Source organism: Rattus norvegicus, chromosome 1 (assembly GCF_036323735.1).
Source record: "Rattus norvegicus strain BN/NHsdMcwi chromosome 1, GRCr8, whole genome shotgun sequence".
Classification (NCBI taxonomy): Eukaryota; Metazoa; Chordata; class Mammalia; order Rodentia; family Muridae; genus Rattus; species Rattus norvegicus.
In genome coordinates, this window is record NC_086019.1 from 246,159,819 (window position 1) to 246,182,034 (window position 22,216).

The 22,216-nt window shown below is 41.2% G+C and overlaps 1 protein-coding gene and 1 pseudogene across 2 annotated transcripts in view; both read left to right on the forward strand.

Annotated features, from left to right (window-relative positions):
* Positions 1-13,488: 13,488 nt before the first annotated feature.
* Positions 13,489-14,780, forward strand: Rpl27a-ps13 (ribosomal protein L27a, pseudogene 13; annotated as a pseudogene).
* A 617-nt stretch (positions 14,781-15,397) lies between these two features.
* The window catches only part of Cyp2c11 (cytochrome P450, subfamily 2, polypeptide 11), a 36,230-nt gene continuing 29,411 nt past the window's right edge, over positions 15,398-22,216 (forward strand). The window contains exons 1-3 of one of the 2 annotated variants that reach the window (NM_019184.2): positions 15,398-15,585; positions 17,361-17,523; positions 17,680-17,829. In NM_019184.2, the coding sequence (NP_062057.2) occupies positions 15,418-15,585; positions 17,361-17,523; positions 17,680-17,829 (481 nt within the window). In that variant the 5' untranslated portion in view covers positions 15,398-15,417. Of the gene's footprint in view, positions 15,586-16,465; positions 16,616-17,360; positions 17,524-17,679; positions 17,830-22,216 lie in introns of those variants that run through there. The other variant, XM_008760364.4, reaches the window with a different exon arrangement.

Genomic DNA, 22,216 nt, shown 5'->3' on the forward strand with positions numbered 1-22,216 from the left:
TCCAAGCATGGATGACAGCTCACAAAAACTGCAAAGCGCAAGTAGGGGGTGGGGTGGGGCTACAAAGCCGGAACATATTGCAAAGCCTGCAGACAGGTTAGAGAATGTCCCTTCTGGAGACCCTATGTCTAATCTCTGCCAAGTGCAGCTGGACTGGCTTTAAAGTTGTTTGTCTTCTGATTAAGGAGCCTCTTTGAAGGATGGGATGTTACAAAATACGTGGCTCGCAGAAGTTAGAGGATATGCTTTGTCAGAACTAGTTCCCATTCCTGTGAGTTCCAGAGATTGAACTCAGGATATCAGGTTTGATTGCTGCATTCTTACCCATTGAGTCAACCACGTAACCCTTGTCTCTGAATTCTTTTGTATCAGAGTCAATATTTTATCATACCTTGTTTCTCTAATATAGGGTGGTTTTTTTTTTTTTTTTTGTTTGTTTGTTTTTCTTGTTCTCCACAACCACTCATGGTACCATAATTTCTGTTAGTGTCTTCTAGGAGCAGAAGGGAGAGGGGAAAAAAAAAACCATGCACCTGTATAGAGCTCTAGTGGTACCATTGGTCAGTGCAAGGTATATATGTGTATGTAAATTATTAAATGGTACTCCAACCGTTGTCTCATAGCTGTTGTCCTCTGCCCTATCCACACTTGTACAAGAAAAGAGCACTTTATATAACCACTGCATGAAACTTGTATGATTACCTTAATCTCCGTGTTAAGAGTTAAGAGGAAAGACTTTGGAAACGAGTGTAGTTTTAGGAAGTTACTTTTCCAGTGGTTGAAAAAAAAAAAAAAGAAACCAAAGATTGAGGATTTCTTGAGACAAACATGTGGTTGCTTTTTTAAAGAGACCAAGTTTACAACATAAATCTTAGCCTACTTACCCAACAACAACACATCCAAGAATGTGATCATGGTCTATATTGATGACTTGGGTCTGTGGATCTATCTTTACCTCTACATCTCCCAGCATTGGATCCTACTAGAACTATACAAAATTCTGAGTACTCATGTTTTCAGGGTTTTTCAAATGTCTACTAGCCAACATTTTGTAAACTATCTGATAAATGGGAAACATTTTCTAAAACTAAGGAAAAAGTTAAAAACCTTAAAAGGGTATGGAAGTTGGTGATTTGGTAGCATTTTCCCCCTCCCTTTTACATTTATCTAATTTTTTTTTCTTTTTTTTCGGAGCTGGGGATCGAACCCAGGGCCTTGCGCTTGCTAGGAAAGTGCTCTACTGCTGAGCTAAATCCCCAACCCTTATCTATTTTTTTTAAAAAGATGTTAATTCTATGTTTTTATTTTGTGTGTACATGTGCATGCACATGGGTGCCACAGTTCACATCTGGAGGTCAGAGAACTACTTGAGTCACATCTTCCTTTTCACCATGTGTGTCCTGGGGATCAAATTCAGGCTATCATCTTGGTGGCAAGCATCTTTAACTGTTGAGCCCATACTTGTCTAACTTTCTCACCCTGGATATTCCTTTTCCTCTTTAGTTGCTTTCTATTCTGCCTAACTTATATCTACAATAAAACAATACTCTTCCTAGTGGTCCTGAAAATTTTGTAAAAGCCACCTCTTTATGGCCTATCAAGGCTCTTGGCAACTTTAAGAGTGTCCATAAATCGACAGCTTCTCATGCAAGTCCCTGTGTTCTCATGTTCTGTATCATTATTACAAGCATAGCTGGCTTCTTATTTGTTTCTTTTTGTAGTCTTAGTACTCTTTGTGCAGCAGCACATAATGTTCTGGGGCATATAGTAAGTCCTTAGAAACTCAGCATGTCTACCAGGGCAACCTTAGAATTAGAATAAGCCAGAGCTCCCTAGCATAGTTCACCTGTTGGCAAGCTGTCCTTGTCTTCAATCTTTTGTAAGTGCTACTGTGCCAAAAGAGACTACTGCTCACCAATCAGCTCTCTTGGAAGCCCCTTAGTATTATGCGAATAGCAATGGTACCAGACTAACTGGTATAGATTGCCACTAGAGTTACATTGCTGCCTACCATTCCTTAGCACTGGGTGACTTGGCCAGTAAATCTCCCCAGGTTACCATTTAGAATTGTCCCTTTATGCTTAAGAACCTTGCTACTCCAGAGGATGGCCCTGTTGGGCACCAATGGAAGGAGAAGCCCTTAGTCCTGCCAAGGATAGACCTCCCAGTGTAGGGGAATGTGGAGGTTGGGAAGGGGAACACCTTTACAGAAGAAGGGGAAGGAAATGGGATAGGGAGGGGGCTTATGTTGGGAAAACCAGGGAAAGGAATAACATTTGAAATGTAAATAAAAAATCAAAAAAAAAAAAAAAGCTTGCTCCTCTTCATCTGATTCTTATGGTGGGCACAGGTTCTCATTGCAGCCTTCCTAGTGGCCTTGATCTAGGCAGGTTTTGAGAGATACCACCATTAAGATCCCAGCCATCTGATTGCTGGAATTCACTATGCATCATGCCTGACACCTCTTGCCTTCTAGATATCCAAAATAAAAAGAAAAGTCACCTGTCTATACATAGAGTTAGGAAAGAATGTCCAGTCTTGCCAGGATACTCGTAATAGTAGTTAGAATCAGTGGTACTTTTAATTTCTCAGAACATGTAAGACTGGACTGTTGAAGAAAAATTCAATTTAATTTTCATATACTCAAAAGTCTCTGGTCACCAGTTTAACTAGACATAATGATCTCATCAGTTTCTTACGCATAAATGGGCCTTTATCTTTCCCCAGATAATTCTAAAATTTGTGCCCTAAGACTGACTTACAACAATTAAAAAACTTTCTCCATTTTCTTTTTTTAAAAAAAGGTTTGTTTTTATGTGTGTGTATATCTGCAGGTGTTTATTACTCGTTGTGTGTGGGTGTGTGTGTGGGTGTGTGTACACGTGTGGGTGTTTACCCGTGGAGGCCAGAGGAGCTGAAGCCTTCTGAGATGGTTGTAGGAACAGAATTGTGATATTTTGCAACAGTCAAAAGCATTCTGAACCACATTTCTTCAGCTGAGTTTTCTCCAAAGGGTTGTTTTCTTTTTCTTCTGATGTTTGTTTGATCTGCAGGGAAGTTTTTTAGCACACTAGTGCACAGACACACAAACACGAAATCTGCAAGAGCATGAACATACAGCACATCCACGGTTAGTCTTATTGCCATACTTTTATTGCTTTACAATCATTTAATTCTAACCCTCTAAAAAGAAGTACTTCAATCTCAATGGTAGAGGCTATAGCGAGTGTACACTTAGGATATCTTAGGTTCATATTCGAGGCGATCTCATCTTGCTTGCTACTGGAGAATACATCTCAGATGTCATAATCCCAGCCTAAAACATACCATTGGAGGTAACTTCAATCCTGAGTTAAAGATGACTACATCCCTTCCTTAGAAATGACCTTATTTGGATAGCCCTCTTATGACTCCCCATAGAAAAAGAAAAAAGATGACTTCATCCCAGATATTGAAATCTCGATGCTAGTCACACACATGAACTTTGCTAGGGTTCACAGGGCAATGGGTATTTATTGTATAAATGTATTGGCATTTATTGCTCTATTTCTTCACAGGAGATGACATTTTGTAAATGTATTTGTGGAGTGATTGGCCCTGATAAAAGAGGATGTAGGGAGCTCTGCCTCTTCCTTCATGTGAAGACACAATAAAAAAAATTAAATGTTTATAAACCAAGATGTAAGTAAAATGTCAAATTGCCTGACACTTAGCCTGTAAGTTCTCAACTCTCTAGTGCTGTGATAAGTGAATTTTTGGCCCTTAAAGCTATCCACAATCTTTAATCATCAGGGAAATGCAAACCAAAACAGCCCTGAGATTCCACCTCACACCAGTCAGAATGGCTAAGATAAAAAACTCAGGTGACAACAGATGCTAGTGAGGATGTGGGAAAAGAGGAACACTCTTCCATTGTTGGTGGGATTTCAAGCTGGTACAACCATTCTGGAAATCAGTCTGGAGGTTCCTCAGAAAATTGGAAATCGTACTACCTGAGGACCCAGCTAGACCACTCCTGGGCAAATACCCAAAAGATGCTCCAACATATAACAAAGACACATGCTCCACTATGTTCACAAAGCCTTATTTAAAATAGCCAGAAGCTGGAAAGAATCCAGATGTCCTACTGAGGAATGGATACAGAAATTGTGGTATGTTTACACAATGGTGTACTACTTAGCTATCAAAAACAATGACTTCATGAAATTCATAGGCAAATGGATGGAACTTGAAAATATCATCTTGACGTAACCCAATCACAAAAAAAAAAACACACATGGTATGCGCTCACTGATCAGTGAATATTAGCCCAAAAGCTCAAATTACCCAAGATACATCCCACAGACCACTTGAAGCTCAAGAATAAGGACGACCAAAGTGTAGATGCTTCAGTCCTTAGAAGTGGGAACAAAAATACTCATAGGAGGAGATATGAAGACTGTTCTGGAGCAGAGAATGAAGGGAAGACCATCCAGAGACTGTCCCACCTGGGGATCTAGCCCCTATATAGAGAGCCACCAAACCCAGCCAATATTGCTGATGCCAAGAAGTGCCTGCTGACAGGATCATGGTATAGGTGTCTCCTGAGAGGGTCTGCCAGAGCATGACATACAGAAGTGAATGCCAGCAGCCAACCATTGAACTGAGAATGGGGTCTCGATTGGAGGAGTCAGAGAAAGGATTGAAGGAACTGAAGGGCTTTGCAACCCCATACAAACAGCAATACCAACCAACCAGAGCTCCCAGGGACTAAACCACTATCCAAACACATGGACAGAACCATGGTTCCAGCTGCATATGTAGCAGAGGATGGCCTTGGTCCTGCCAAGACTGGACCTCCCAGTGTATGTGTCAGGGTGGGGAGGCAGGGAGGGGTGGGTGGTTGGGTGGGGGAAATGTAAGTTAAGAAAATAACCAATAAAAATATTTTCATTTTTATGTATTTGCATGTATATATTTAAGTGTATGTCATGTGTGTGGGTGCTCAGAGGCCAGAAGAGAAATTTCTTATCCTCTGGAGCTGGAGTTAGAGGCAGTTATGTGTCACCCTATGTGGGTGTGGGTTACTGAACTCAGGACCTTAAGAAGAGCAGTAGCATGTTAACCACAGAATCATCTCTGTCTGTCTATATGACCCTACATGGCTTAAATTATTTCTGTATATACTGTGATAGAAGTACTTTAAAATAGATTAATTAGTTACTTAGTCAATTTATGAAGGATTTTTTTAAAAATTCTTTCTGTGCTTTGAGACTTGCTTCTTAACATTGTTATGAATTCATCGTGTAAATCAAGCTGGCCTTGAACGTTTGACATTTTTACTGCCTCTGCTTCTTGAATGCTGAGGTGACAGCTGAATGCCAGCAGGCATGGCAGAGGGAGGACATTTGGCTTTTTTGTACACTAATCATATCTCTCTCTGCTTACTTTCTATATGTTCTGTCATGCTGAATAAAAGTGGTGAACATTTTTTTGTTCTTAGTTTTATGGGGATTTAAAAATATGTTTTACCAAAACTATATGTTTTTCTATTCTTATTTTAATATTGCTGTGAGATTTTCCCCTTACAGTGAACAGCATTTTTTTTCCTCTCCAATGGTTTCCTTGTATGTATTAAGCTGAATTTATGTGTTGCCTCCTTTGTTTAGTAAATGTGAGGTTGGGATTTATGTACATATAAGAAAGGAATGTAAATGGAATTACCGAATAAGAGGGAAGGCAGTGTTACAATTATAAATCTTATGTTGCTAATTAAAATCTCCAGTGCCAGGAATGGATTATTCATTTGCTGAAGGGATCCTGTGAAGTTCCCCTAAACATAGGGTATCCAAGACTGTTGTTTCCTCTCCACAACCTGATGGTAAAACCCTATTGCTGAAGACAACACTTTTGTCATTGAACACAGTGAAGTCAAGCTGGTGTCTTACAGTGTTGGATATTATGCATGCTATCAGAGGAGAAAAGTATCAATATCCCTTAGCTACAAATGTTGTAACCTACAACACTGACCTGCCTGCAAAATGTGCTGATATAATAATGGCATAATGTTTCACCACGACCCCCGTTCTTGGGGGTGGTTTTCAAGTCAGGGCTTTTTCTGTATTCCTGGCTATTCTGGAACTCACCCTGTAGACCAGCTTGGGCTCCAACTCAGGGATACAACTACTGGGATTAGAAACATGGACCACCATTGTCCTTGTAAGCAACCCCATTTTGATTGGATTTGAAACCCACTCCATAAGGTCCATGAGTTGCAATCTATAACTGATGCTGCAGAGAATCCGAGGATAGATAAGTCATGGGCCTAGGGGAAAAGTTAATACTATTTTTCTGCTAAGGGGACATAGCAATGAAATGACCTCTAATGACACACTGCTATGTATGTAGATCAGTGCCTTGCTCAGCTCTCCTCAGAAAAGCTTCTGGCAGCAGATGGGAATTAACATGGAGACCCACACACAGTGCACAGTGAGAGACTTTGGAGTGCTCAATCCTAAATGGGATCCATCCATCAAACCCGTCTCCTCATGACTCAGAGATCTATACAGAAGAGGAGGATGAAAGATTGTAAGCCAGAGGCAATGGAGGACTCCAGGGAAACAGCAGGACAGTTGCATATATGAACTCACATAGACTGGCAGCATGCATAGTGCTGCTCAGGTTCAGGCAAGGTGAGATCCCAGAACTGAGATGGGGAGATGGATTCAGTGCCCCAGCCCTAGCCAAGAAGTAGGTTAGAGTTGATTCAGTTTTCTCCAGGGGAATGTCGCTGGATCTATCAATCACATTCATGGATGGGCCACTTGACAAAGCAAATACCATGGATTTATTTGTGGATGTTTTGTTTTGGTAGTACTTGCTTGTTTTGATTTTTAAAAGAGATATATTTATTATGTATACAGTGTTTTGCCTGAATTTATGCCTACAGGCCAGAATATAGGACCAGAACTCATTATAAATGGTTATGAGCCACCATATGGATGCTGGGAATTGAACTTGGGACCTCTGGAAGAGTAGCCAGTGTTCTTAACCTCTGAGCTATCTCTCCAGCCCTAGTTTTGGATTTTTTTTTTTTACCTTTTTTTTTATGTGTATGGAGGTAGAGGGGATCTGAAAGGAGTTAGGAAGGGGAAGGAACATGATTAAAGTATATTGTATAAAATTAAAAAAAATTAAAAAGTTTCAATTAAAAAAAGTTAACTACATTTCCACTGGCATGAATCACCTTATGGTATATTTGTCATATATTGCTTGATTAATGAACACACTTTTTTTGCATAAAGAAAAACATTTATTTTGGGTCTTACATACAGTTTAGAGGTTTAGTCCATTATCGTCATAGGAAGCATGGTGGCAAGCAGACAGACATGGTTCTAGAACAATAGCTACATCAGGATCAGCAGGCAGCAGGAAGAGAAGGTAGCAATGGGTCTGACTTGAGCTTCTGAAACCTAAAAGCCCAACTTAAGCTATATGCCCTTTCCAAAAAGGTCATGCCTACTCCAATAAGGTCATACTTCCTAATAGCACCATATTTAGTGGGCCTAATAGAAACCATTTTCATTAAATCAGCACAACCTGTCAGAATAGTTAAAACCAATAAAACAAGTGACAGTGTGCCGGTGAAGATTTGGAGCCAAGAGAACACTCATTTATTGCTGGTGAGAATGTAAACTTATATAGTCACTTTGGAAATCAGTGTTGTGGATGAACACATTTTTAAGAGTTATGTGAACATATAAATGAGTGTATTGACATACAGTTCTATTTCTCTGTAATGTCTTTGCAATGTATCGTATCACGGTAATACTGATGTTTGACATTAAAGAAGGTATTTTACTTTGTGGGAAAAAGTGCTTTCTGCTTTTGTCACAAGGCCAACATTGTTCCTTCCATTCCCATCGCAAGGAAAGCCACGTGAATCTGGACAGTTTTAATTACACAACCCACTCATCTGCCTATCATGACTTTGAGGCTAATCTACTTCATACCATTCCAGTTGAATAATATTTGGTGTTTAATAAATTTTGTGTTCTGTCCTAGGTCAAAAAACTGTGGTCTTCGAGATCTGGTCCTCTGTGGTTGCTTTTTTTCTCCCCCTTAGGTAACCTCCCCTTGGATCTGCTTGATTTGATTGGTTCTCTAATACAGACCATGAACTATCTCCTTGTGAATGAATGATCCAGATTAGATCAAAGTTCAGTGAGAACATGTTATTTGGATTAACCATTTTGCTGGTATCAAGTGTCCTTTTGATTCCCAGTTATCATGCTTACCACAGACTGAGTCATTCCCAAATATTCTGTGGAACAGGGCTGTGCCACTTTAGCTTTGGTCTTCACGATTCCTGTGAGTTAGCTCATGCCTGAGGCTAAGCAGTTCCCACTGTTATCTTATCCATGGGCAGGAGGGGAAGCTGAAATGCACTGCAGGCTCATCACCAACTCTCATCTCTCTGACCCGAAGCCTCCGCCATAGTTCTCTGGAAGTCTGACAGCTGCCCTTTCCAGAAAGCCCATGGCCCTAGGCCAGACTCAGGATGGGCACAGCCTGGTCTGTCGTTTGTATTAGGTGATCTTTTGTTTGTGTCGTGTGTTGTTTGCTTTATGGTTCTTAGGCTGAGGGCAGCTTTTTATATGACTGAAGCTCAGTTTTCACTCTCCCTCAAGATCTACCCATTTAGTGGAGATTCTCAGACTGGACACAGTTATGAGTCCCTGTTTGGTGGACTTTTCCAAACTTCAGCATGTGGGTATAGAATGCCCCTGCCACCCTTAATGTTTAAGAACAGTGACTTTAGGCTCTCGTGTTCCTGGAGTCTTTCATTGTTAACCATCTTTCCTCCATTGCATGCATTCACGTTATCAACCAGGTTTTCTCTCCTGGGGGACATTTCTAGACCTTCAGCCAGTCCTCTGCAGAGAAGTTTACAAACTCTTGACACAGGCACTAGAGATCACCGTGTCTTGAGTCTGTGTCTAGTTTCCTATTATATCTCTCTATAGTACCTGTTGCTGTTTTTCATGTTATTTATACATAGTAATATGTTTGATTGTGACGTTTCTTTTTAAAAATCTTATCATTACTGTGTTTGTGTATGTGCATGTTCTTAGTATGTGTGCTTCCATGTAAATGGGCAGGTCAGTGGACATCTATGGAGTCATTTCTCTCCTTTCATCTTTCACGTGGGTCTGGGAATCAGTCTCTAGTTCCCAGGTTGTATGACAAGTGCTGTACTTCCTGAGTCACCTCGTCAGCCCTGACATTTTCATACTTGTATTTTGATCATATTCTCCTCATCACCCTTTCTTGTTCCTCTTTCTGCACTGTGAATCAAAGAATCAAAATGATCATCACCCCTTGGACACATTTAAATTGCCATCTGATAGCTTGCAGTGAGAAATCAAAGTGCCTTCTGTCATATTCCTGCCCAAACTGCATAACCAGATGTCTTAGGATTTTATTGTTATAAAGAGACATCATGACCAAGTCTTATAAAGGAAAAACATTTAATTGGGTGTGGTTTACACTTTCAGAGTTTCAGTCCATAATCATCATGGTGGTGGTTGTGGCAGCAGGCAGACTTGGTGCTGGGGAGCTGAGAGTTGGACAACTTTATCAGCAGAAAGAAACATGTTACACTTGAGCATAGGACACCTTTTTTTTTGTCTTCGGAGCTGGGGACCGAACCCAGGGCCTTGCGCTTGCTAGGCAAGCACTCTACCACGGAGCTAAATCCCCAACCCCATAGGACACCTTTAAGTCTGCCTCCACAGTGTCACACTTCCTCACTTCCTCCAACAAGGCCACACCTCCTAAGAGTGCCACTCCCTAAGGGTAAGCATTCAAACAAGAATCTATAGGGTCATTCCTATTCATACCTCCACACCAGAATCTGATTATAAGGAAATTGGATAATCTCAAATTCTGAGACATTTTGTAAACATCCAATCTCTGCTCTGTCAAAGTGACCAGGTCACAGAAAGACAGGAAACTATCCGAGGCTTTGGTGGACTAAGGAGAAATAAGAATTAGTTGAAAAATGTGAGTGAGCATTGTGAAGTGCATATTAAGATTTACCACTGACAAAAGAAATAAGAATTAGATAGCATAATGCATTAATTTTAATGTTTGAATTCTGAGGGTTATGATTACATATGGAAATTGCCTTTTTAAAACAGGACTTGTATGCTATAATATTTCTGATTGGGAAATTAGCTGATTTGCAAATGTTTAAAATATTGTATGGAATTCAACTCTTCTCTACATCTATGGTTGTAAAAACTGTAGGAATATGCAAATATAAAAAGTATTTGTAGTAATAATTATTTAATAAATCCTGGCATGAGATTACTACCTGCTTCAATGGTTTAAATTCCCTAATGAAACACACACACACACACACACACACACACACACACACACACACACACGGTCTTTAGGCCCTAGGCAGCACAATAGCAGGGCAAATGCCTATCTCCACAGTATTAGAACCTACCTCCCACTGATAATTCTGAATTACTATTTACTAATTTCTCACTTCTCAGGCATGGATTCTCCTCTCCTTCCTCCTCCTACTCGAGGTCCCAAGCCCAGGAATCCTCAATCCAGCCTGCCTCTCTCTTTAGCTATTGGCTGGTGACATCTTTAATTACCAGTCAGAATTAACTGGAGGCAGGTTCCCAGTTAACCTGGTCTACATAGAGTTCCATACCAGCCAGGGGTACCTAGTGAGACTTGTTTTAACAAAAGAGAGCAAAACACCATAGACAAACATAAAACAGTAATTAAAAGTAAAAGAACAAGGCTGAATATACAATGTTTTCAGGTGAAAGTGAAACAACCAATTCCATGATAATAAAAGTATAAGAAATGTTAAGCATTCAGAAAAGATGAGCAAGACTCATTTTACCCTGCCCTTTGACTTTCTGTCTAGAGGGGGCTGTTGTTCTTCACACCAATATTTGTGATATGCGATTTGGAGTCCTAGTTTTTAAAGCTATGAACTTAATGAAACTTTTTCTTAAGTAACCATTCTCATTAATTCTGTTGTAGCGATGAATATTGGACAGATGCACTGATCTAAAGCATCATAGCAGATCATGTGATGAAGGCAGGAAGCACAGGGAATTTATGTGGCCTAGAAAACTGATGTTTTTTATCCTGTGTGTTGGTTTCACAGACGTGTTCACTTTGTAAAAGTGTACTGATGAATGTTTATAACTCTTGTATGTGTTTTAGACTCCAGTAAAACATGGTGGCACATGGGTGTAGCTTCATCCCAGCGAGGCTAGAAGCTGTGGAAGGAGGAGTGCTTGAGTACTTACGTTCTAGACCAGCCTGGGCAATAGAGTCTCAATATAAGAACATTTTCATTCGCTTAATTCATGATTCTATCCACGTCGAGGTTCTCATTCCTAGACACTATGTGTTGGGATGCATCCTGTGAATTCTATAGCCCATCACTGGTTTCATATTTTGTTAAGTGTTCATCCTTCCTTACTAGCCTAAAAGCAATCTAGAATTGTATCTGATTGGCTGTAATAAAGAACTGACAGCCAATAGCTGGGCAGGGAGTGGAAGGTAGAACAGAGAGAGAGAGAAAAACAGAGAGAGAGAGAGAGAGAGAGAGAGAGAGAGAGAGAGAGAGAGAGAGAGAGAGAGAGATTGAGACAGAGACAGAGTGTCTGGACAGAGGACATGGAGGTGAGTGGACTGAGCAGAGTAGAGAGGGAGAGCTAGCCACATGGCAGGACGTAGTACCAGGATTAGTCTGTAAACTAGATAGCTAGCTGGGAGACTCCTAGCTAAAAGGCCTAAGCTTTAAAATATTAAAAGGCCTGCATCATTAGTTAGTCTGAGAAAGTCCTGTTCTATCTCCAGAGGGCTTCAGTGAAACAACTTTGACACTAGAGTCACTTACCTGGGAATGGGAAGTTGGGTTCTAAAACAAGGTCTACTATTGATTGGTCCATCACATCATGTATTTCTTCCTCACTCCTAAAAAGTAAACCAGGCTTGTGATATACCCTGGAATCCCTTATGCTTCTCCTTTGCCACAACACTTTAAATTCTACAAAGAAATAGGATTTATCAGAAGCCTCAGCAGGAGAGTGGAGCAGAGATATTGATCTCTTAATAAATTAATAGTATTGAATTAATGTAGTCCAAAATAACACAGGACTTAAAGCAATACAATAACTCATTTTTTTAATCCCCATTAAAGCACTTACTAAGATTTGAGATTGGGATTGGAAATGATGGTACAATATGTAAAGAAAAGCTTAATGAATTAAATTAAATTACAGGGATCCACGTGGTAGAAGGAGAGGATGGGCCCCTATATTGTGTTATGACCTCCATTTTAGTGTTGTGACACATGTGATCCCCCAAACAGAAACATACAAATTAAAAAAGTAAATAAATGTGGTTCCCCCCAAGCAGAGACACACACACCAAACAAACAAACAAACAAACAAACAAACAAGTAGTAGTAAAAATAAAAAGACAAGATCACTCAAATTCCAAGATTATAAAACCAAACTCTTCTGACCTCATTTTAAACTAACTGGGTATGTTAATTATTTAACTAGTTAACGTGTACTTTGAAAGTCATTGATTAGGCTGAATCAAGACCAAATCATGTTACACAATAAGTAAATGTTCTTGAACCCATATGAAGTACAAGTTTCACAAAGACCACGGTTATTGTTGATTCAGCTAAAAAATTATGATGCTAATACATTATTATTCATAACAGCCAAGATATAGAAACGAGATGGAGACTCAACCAATGAACAGAAGCTGCTAACCCCTCTGGTTAGGGAAAAACTGGAGGAAGCTGAGGAGGAGAGCAACCCTGTTGGAGGACCAGCAGTCTCGATTAACTGGCACCCCTGAGATCTCTCAGACACTGGACCACCAACCAGGCAGCATACGCCAGCTGAGATGATACCTCCAACACATATACAGCAGAGGACTCCCGGGTCTGGGTTCAGTCAGAGAAGATGCACCTAACCCTCAAGACACTAGAGACCCCAGGGAGTTTAGAGATCTGGTGGGATGGGGACATCTTTGTGGAGACACAGGGGGGCAGGGGTGGGAGGAGGTATGGGATGTGGAACTGTCTGGAGGGTGGACCGGGAGGGGAGTAAAATCTGGAGTATAAAAATAAATAAATTAATTAAGAATACTGTTAATTGAACAAGTCCTGAAAAAAAAAAAAAGAAAAAGAAACGGGATGGAGATGTCTCTGTGGTTAAGAGTGCATACTGCTCTTGGAGAGGCCTGGAGTTTACTTCCCACTATGTGTCAGGTGGCTTAGCGCGCGCGCGCGCGCGCGCTCGCGGTGTGTGTGTGTGTGTGTGTGTGTGTGTGTGTGTGTGTGTGTGTGCGTGTGTGTGTTGTATATGAGTAGAATGAACCTAAGACCTTGTGCATACTGGACAAGCTATCACTGCATTGTATCCATATTCCACAGAGTTTAGCACCCAGGTATGGCATAATAATAATAAATCTTATTGTAAATTGGAGAAAGGACAGATTTAGGTTCCCTTTTACAGAAGCCCAGGAGGCACAGCCTTATTTGAAAGAAAAAGCAACTGGCATAAAGTGGTGGATTATGTCACTTTGTGTGATGGTAGTAATCACTTAATTATGTAAACCAGAGTATCCTATTGCACACCTTAAATGTAGGCAATAAAAGTAAAACTTTAAGCAGTAAAAAATACTGTAGAGGCCACCGCCATGCCATCCAGACTGAGGAAGACCCGGAAATTCCGGGGCCACGTGAGCCACAGCCACGGTCGCATTGGTAAGCACCGCAAGCACCCAGGAGGCCGCGGGAATGCTGGAGGCACGCAATTACCACAGGATCAACTTTGACAAATATCATCCTGGTTACTTTGGCAAAGTCGGCATGAGTCATTACCACTTGAAGAGGAGCCAGAGCTTCTGCCCAACTGTCAACCTGGATAAATTATGGACGTTGGTCAGCCAGCAGACACGTGTCAATGCAGCAAAAAACAAGAGTGGAGCTGCTCCCATCATTGATGTTTTTCCAATCAGGCTACTACAAAGTTCTGAGGAAGGGGAAGCTTCCTAAGCAACCTGTCATCGTGAAGGCCAAATTCTTCAGCAGAAGAGCTGAAGAGAAGATAAAGGGTGTTGGAGGTGCCTGTTCTGGTGGCTTAAAGTCACTTCAGAGGTTAATTAAATGCAAACATTTTCCATGAAAAAAAAATATTGTAGAAATGAATTAGCAGTTAAGAGCACTGGCTGCTCTTCCAGAGAATCTCACCTGTTTGTAACTCTAGTTCCACAGCTTCTGAGACCCTCACACAGACATACATGGAGGCAAAACAAGGTTGAACTATAAGATAAAAAACCAGTGTGGTGTATATCCCAAGTGATGTCTGTGAGTGGCATTATGACCATTCTGTTATCCCGCATTCTCTGCTAAAAGGGCTTTGTATGCAAAAGGTACCTTTATTATATGAGCTAATTACATGACTTAATTGGTGAGTAATCATGGCTAATATTACTATAGCATGCTAAAGGAAGTATCCTAACAACTGGGAAGATTTACTGTGTAAACATTACTTTATTTACAAGTATATGGTTTACCTTCACTGCTAAAACTCAGTCTAAGAATGCAATGATCTTTGGATAACATGATTTACTAGATTAGCCCTGAGTTTAGATTGTATGTTGAAACTCTCTGGGGTATTTGAAAAAAAGAAAAAAAAAGACAGTAAATGAGTGATATGGGAGGGGGTGCCTTAGTTGGCTCATGCTGAGGCACACCTGCCCACATCTCCCCCTTCTCCCCTCCCCCGAGGTACCAGCCATATATGGGTCTAGTATAAAAGAGAGCTTATTTGGAGGCATGGGAAAGGGGGTTGAGAAGGAAGTTGAGGCAGAGAAAGAGAAGTACAGAGAGAGAGAGAGGAAAGAAAGGAGAAGAGGCAGGCCAGGAATATGTGGAGAGGATGAGAGAGGACTTGAGAGGAAAGAGAGAGAGGGTAAGAGGGACTGAGGGAGAGGGAGAGAAGGAGAGAAGGAGAGAGGGAGAGAGAGAGAGGAAGGTTAGAGAGCAAAGAGAGGCTAGTCATTTTTATGGCAAGCCAGGCTCTTGTCTGGATGTTGCTATGTAACAGTTGGGTAGAGCCAAGAAGGAATGCTAAGAAGCTAACTTTGGGTCCCACCCCTGGTTAGTTACACAGATTTGTGGTAGTAGAAAGAGGAAGAACAGTTTTCACTTGTGTATTTTAACAGGTCAGGGTCCACAAAGAAGAAATATTAAAGCATATCTAGTTGATTGGTCACTTAGGTATCAGAAGCTCATGTTGAATTGGCAGCTAGCATTATAAAAGTCCTGGACAGCAAGCTCACAGGAGTCTCCCTGAGAAGGCTGCCATGGATCCAGTCCTAGTCCTGGTGCTCACTCTCTCCTCTCTGCTTCTCCTCTCACTCTGGAGACAGAGCTTTGGGAGAGGGAAGCTCCCTCCTGGTCCAACACCTCTCCCAATCATTGGAAACACCCTTCAGATATATATGAAGGACATCGGCCAATCAATAAAAAAGGTAAGTGTTTTTTAAGCTTCTCCACTGTTACAAAAGACAATTAATCACTATTATCATTTAACTGTTTTCTTGTAAAGCAAATATTCCCATAGGTTCTTACATTTAGAGTGCCATTGTCAGAAACAGTAGAATACTGTAGTGTATACAGTTCTCTGAGTGTGTGTGTGTGTGTGTGTGTGTGTGTGTGTGTTTGTGTGTGTAGATGTAAGGGTTGCAAGAGTGGGTAAAAAGACCAGAGGCTGGGTTGGAGAGATGGCTCAGTAGTTAAGAGCACTGACTGCTCTTCCAAAAGTCCTAAGTTCATAATCCCAGCAACCACATGGTGGCTCACAACCATCTGCAATGAGATCTGATGTCCTCTTCTGGTGTATCTGAAGACAGCTACAGTGTACTCATATAAATAAATAAGTCTTAAAAAAAAAGTCAGAGATTGAAGTTGATTTTTTTTCTGAGACAAGGTTGGGTTGGTCACTGAACATAGAGCTCAGTGAATGGCTAGTCTGGGTGACCCTCACGACCCAGGATTCTCCTGTCTGTTCCTTCCTATGGCTGGGATTATTGACTGGAGAACACCTACCTTTTTATGTATTCACTGGACTCTGAATTCCAGTCCTGATGATTGCACAGCAAGCATTTTACAACTCTCCATACACAAGAGAGTGAAAAAATTGTAGATTTCTAATTCTTAAACACAGAATGCTCTGAAAAGAGCTCAGGAGATGATCCTGAAGCAAGTTCAAAGCACTGGCACATTTGTCCAGTACAGGCTTTGGGAACTGACTGCCCAGGTAGCAGAAATCAGCCAAGTGGGGTTCAAATTTGGGTCTTTCATTTACTAGTCATGTAATGTAGAATGATGTCATACAGGTGAAGGCAGGTACAAGACAGAACGAGACTTGTTATTGGACAAGAAGGAAGGATGGGCAGGAGAAAAGTTTGAGGGGAGAGGAAGAGACTGGAACAAGAAGGCAGAAAAGCTGCGGAGAGAACATGGAGGCAGATGTTAAGATTCTACTCTGTGTATTTACAGGTCGTTACAAATATTCTTAAGGGATGGATGTGTACAGGGCTTTGTATGTTTAGGTGGGCAATTATATCTTATCAATTGGATCAGAGGTTATTGTATTGTGTGTTCTTTCATGTAGCGATTTAAGAGAGTGTTTAAGAGAGTGTGCAGTGGCTAGAGACACTGGGCCACCATGGAGCTGGGATATGTGTTTCTGGCAAGGTGGCAACCTGCCTTGGGAACTAGATGGGTAGAGAGATTGCTACCAGGCTCAGAGAGAAGCCATCACCAGTGTGATATGGGATGGAGCAGAGCGGGTGAGAGGCTTTGCTGATTGAGATGAAAATATCTACCAGATATTTTGGGGCACTGCACTGCCAGATCTAGTGTGAGGTTAAAGAAATCCATTCTTTTAAATAATTTTACAACAACAATGCATTTGAAATCCATTTGAGATGGATTTGAAATTCCCTGGGATCCAGTCTTTTTAGCTGTTCAATTGACAAATGGGGTCAAGGTGTTGGTGAACTGTGGTGATTTCTCTCATCATGAGTTAGAATCATTCTGCCTGTGGCAGCTTTTAAAAATAACACAATTTTTATGTATGAAGTCCAGCAACATTTGAAGATGTTTTATAAGGATAAAAAAAATCATCAACAGTATGATGACATCGTGAACAATTTAGGCTATGTACTGATTTTTTTTTGCTGTTATTTTAATCTCTCTCTCTCTCTCTTTTCTTTCTTTCTGTTTTTTTTCAATTTTCCAGTTTTCAAAAGTCTACGGCCCTATATTTACTCTGTATTTGGGCATGAAGCCCTTTGTGGTGTTGCATGGGTATGAAGCTGTGAAGGAAGCTCTTGTTGATCTAGGAGAGGAATTTTCTGGAAGAGGCAGTTTTCCAGTATCTGAAAGAGTTAACAAGGGCCTTGGTAAGTGTGAGTACAAATGTATTTTTGTGTGTGTTGAGCCTCGGCCTTGCAGATGAGACTTAATGAGCTCTTCAGGCAGCTCAGAGCCATTAGGATAGCACCATGTGTCAGTTCTGTGCCTGCCTCCTGACTAGTTTCTGTTTCCCATTCTGGTAGGAGTCATTTTTAGCAATGGGATGCAATGGAAGGAGATCCGGCGTTTCTCCATCATGACCCTGAGGACTTTTGGGATGGGCAAGAGGACCATTGAGGACCGTATTCAAGAGGAGGCTCAGTGCCTTGTGGAGGAACTGAGGAAGAGCAAAGGTAGGTGTTGCTCAGTGTCCCTGACCAGCTTGCTCCTTTCTGTAATGGTCTCCATGGTAACACTTCTGGGACAGTTTACTTTTAGGGTAATGCTTGGCATTTGAGGAATGGTTTGGTACAGAGATCCAAGGAAACTTTTGTAGCTCTGTGCCTTCCATGTCTTTTCATAATGTCTGTGCATCTGGGTTGGGGATAAACCTCATTAAATTCTGTTTTGTGCCAAACTTTATTTTCCAAAAATGCCACACAGACAGAAAGATTGAATATCATATATCAAATTTGGCAGTGTTTCTCCATGACATAATTGTTGGCTAACTATTCTAGAACATTTCACTAGGGACATCTTTGTGAGATGACATTATGGAAGTTATCTGTTACTCCATGGAACATGAAAACGTGCATGTTTTTGCTTAATAGCTCTGGTTTGTAGCTTCGGCCTCCCTGAAAGTCGTGTCTGGGGTTCTTTACAGGCCTGTGTCTGCAGTGTTTACAGCAATGGTGTTCACCCATGGTTTCTAGTTCTAGGCATCGTTAATGCCCCTTGAGTGCTTGTGGTTTGCTTCTCAGTTTTTGGCTACTGAAAGATGTCAGCACGAGTTATTTCACGTTACTCACTGTACACTTCATTGTTTGCATACTTTACGAGTTGTCTACATCACAAAAGGGAAGTTTTAAATTGATCTATTGAACCAAATCATAAATATTATTAATGTTTAACCTCAACTTCTCTAATTGTAAGTTGGCGCTATTTTAAGTTCTCCTTACGTTATTCTCTATCTATATTTTTGTACTAATTGTGAATTTTATCTTCTATGTTTTATGAGGGTATGACATCTAGGGCTGCCCCTCTCAAGGCTAGCTAATACAGCTAACGATAGCAAATACTTTCCCCAAAGCGTGCTTTTGGCATACAATCCAGCCGCTCCATCTATGGCCCTCAACCACCTCCTTTAGTACATTCCCATGCACTGGGTAAATCCATTTATAGCCAGGACGAGGGATGGTTAAGAACCCACCACAAGCATGGTTCAGAGGTCTCTGCATACTTTGCATTTCTAAACTTACAAAGTCTGCCTTTTCCTGTCTCAGTAGTCCCTTTGCCTACAAACTCCAACAAAGGCCTGGTCTCTGCTCTCCCTTGGCCGTCTGCTTTCTATGCCATGGGAACTGTCTTTGTCCTTTCTAGGAGAGTCTGTTGAAGGATATCCTGATCAGCAAACCTCACAATATCTGAATGAAAACAAAACTCTCGCTGGATTTTTGAAACAATTAGACTTTAAGTTAGAATATTAATGATAATTTTTACCTACTCTCCCTCCACTCTTGGCTGTGCTCATCCGAGATGTAATTGTCACAGTAAATACAATTTTCAGCTTGGATTCCAACTGACTTTGATATTGAGAATCAGACTTTGACTGAGAACTCCCTTTCTCCAAATTTGAAATTAATGATTCCAGTGATTATTTCTTTCTCTCCTATGCCGAAATTAAAAAGTAATCTTGAAACTCAGTGTTATGGTGTGTTTAAACAGAAAAGGGGTCTGGTTTAGGTATTATTAACTACTAAATAGACTTCTTCTGTTGAATTCCCCATCACTTGTGCACAAATACCTTTTAAAACTAATAAGCAATGATTGTACATGCTTATTGCACATGCATATATTTGCAATGATAGCATAGTAACTAGCATTTTGTCTCCTTAGACATTTATCGGTTCTTCTTGGGGTAATCAGAATCACTGTCTACCTGTTCTTTAAAATATGTAAGGAATTGATATAACTACAGCCACTGTGCTGTGCTTTGGAGAACTAGAGTTTCTTCTTCCCATGTAATTATATTTGTTTCTCATTCTCCAGCCTCTCTATTCTTTTTTTTGTTAATCATTCCATTCATTTACTTCTCAAATGATATCCCACTTCCTAATTACCCCCTTCACAAACTCCCATCCCACTTCCTGGTTACCTGTCCACCAGCCCCTCATCCCACCTCTGCCCTCCCACCTCCCCTTTGCCTGTATGAGAGTTCTCACCCACCCACTTACCCACACTCTCCTGTCCCACTGCTCCAGCATCCCCCTATTCTGAGTCATCAAACTTCTCCACGACCAAGGGCCTCCCTTCCCATTGCTGTCAGGCAAGACCATTCTCTGCTACATATGTATCTAGAGCCATAGATCCACCAGGTACATTCCTTGGTTGGTGGTCTAGACTCTGGGAGAACTAGGTGGTCAGGCCAGCCAATGTTGTTCTTTCAATGGGGTTGCAATCCCCCTCTGCTCCTCAAGACCTTCTGCCAGCTCCCCCACCAGGTTCCCTGAGGTCTGTTTGATGGTTGGTGCCAACTATCCACATCTGCATTGGTCAGTTGCTGCCTGGACTTCCTCAGGAACTGCCACACAGGGTTCCTGTTAGTAAGCTTCTCTTCTTGACCACGGCCATAGTGTTGGGTTTGATGTCTGCAGACATGAAGGATCCCCAGATGGGGCAGTTCCTGGTTGGCTCTTCTTTCAGTCTTTGTTCCATTTTTTTGTCCCTGTTCTTCCTTTGCACAGGAACATTTCTGGATTAAAAACTTTGAGATGGGTGGGTGTCCCCATCCCTCAACTGGGGACCATGCCTATCTGCTGGAGGAGGTTTCTGTAGGATTTCTCACCCCCCCTTTCTGCACATTTTGGCTAGTCATACCTGATGGGTCCTGAGAGCCTCACAGTTCCCTGGTGTCTGGGACCCTCTGGTGGCCATCTCCAGTTCCTCATCACCCGCCCCCTACATAGTTTTGTTCAACTTCCTAACCCTCTGTACCTCTCTCACATCTCCTGCAGACCCTGATCCTGATCCCCCTCCTTTCTTCCTCCCTGGTCCCTCTTTCCTTCCACCTCCCCTGATCATCCTGGCCCCCCTCAATTCAGGACTGATGCATTCACACCCTGGTCTTCCTTCATCTACACTCCATACATTCTGTGGGTTGTATTATGGGCATTGTGGGCTTTTGGGCTAATATCCACTTATTAGTGAATATATACCATATGTGTTCTTTTGTCTTTGGGTTATCTCACTCAGGCTGATATTTTCAAGTTTCATCCATTTGCCTGTGAATTTCATGAAGTCATTGTTTTTAATCACTGTGTAGTACTCCATTGTGTATATGTACCACATTTTCTTTTCTTTTTTTCTTTTTTCTTTTTTTTTTTTTAGGAGCTGGGGACTGAACCCAGGGCCTTGTGCTTGCTAGGCAAAGTACCACATTTTCTGTATCCATTCTTTTGTTGAGGGACATTTACGTTGTTTCCAGCTTCTGGCTATTATAAATAAGGTTGCTATAAACACAGTGGAGCATGTGTCCTTATTATATGTTGGAGCATCTTTTGGGTATAAGTCCAGGAGTGGTATAGCTGTGTCCTCAGGTAGAACTATTTCCAATTTTCTCAGGAACCACCACACTGATTTCCAGAGTGGTTTTTACCAGCTTTCAGTCCCACCAGCAATGGAGGAGTGTTCCTAAAAACATCCAGTGGAAAAAAGACAGCATTTTAAAAAAAGTGGTGCTTGTTCAACTGGAGGTCAGCATGTGGAAGAATGCAAATAGATCCATACTTATTGCCCTGTACAAAGTTCAAGTCCAAGTGGATCAAGAACCTCCACATAAAACCAGATACAATGAAACTATTAGAAGAAAAAGTGGGGAAGAGTCTCAAACACATGGGCACAGGGTAAAATTTCCTGAACAGAACACCAATGGCTTATGCTCTAAGATCAAGAATCGACAAATGGGACCTCATAAAATTGCAAAGCTTCTATAAGGCAAAGGGCACTGTCATTAGGACAAAACAGAAAACAACAGATTGGGGAAAGGTCTTTATCAACCCTACATCTGATAGAGGGCTAATATTCAATATATACAAAGAATTCAAGAAGTTAGACTCCAGAGAATCAAATAGCCCTATTAAAAACGAGGTACAGAGCTAAACAAAGAATTCTCAACTGAGGAATATTGAATGGCTGAGCAACACCTAAAGAAATATTCAACATCCTTAGTCATCAGGGAGATGCAAATCGAAACAACCCTGAAATTTCACCTCATACCAGTTAGAATGGCCAAGATCAAAAACTTAGGTGACAACAGATGTTGGCAAGGATGTGGAGAAAGAGGAACACTCCTCCATTGTTGGTGGGATCACAAGCTAGTACAACCACTCTGGAACTTACTCTGGCGGTTCTTTAGAAAAATAGACATTGCACTACCTGAGGACCCAGTTATACCTCTCCTGGGTGCTCCAACATATAACAAGGACACATGCTCCACTATGTTCATAGCAGCCTTATTTATAATAGCCAGAAGCTGGAAAGAATCCAGATGTCCGTCAACAGAGGAATGGATACAGAAAATGT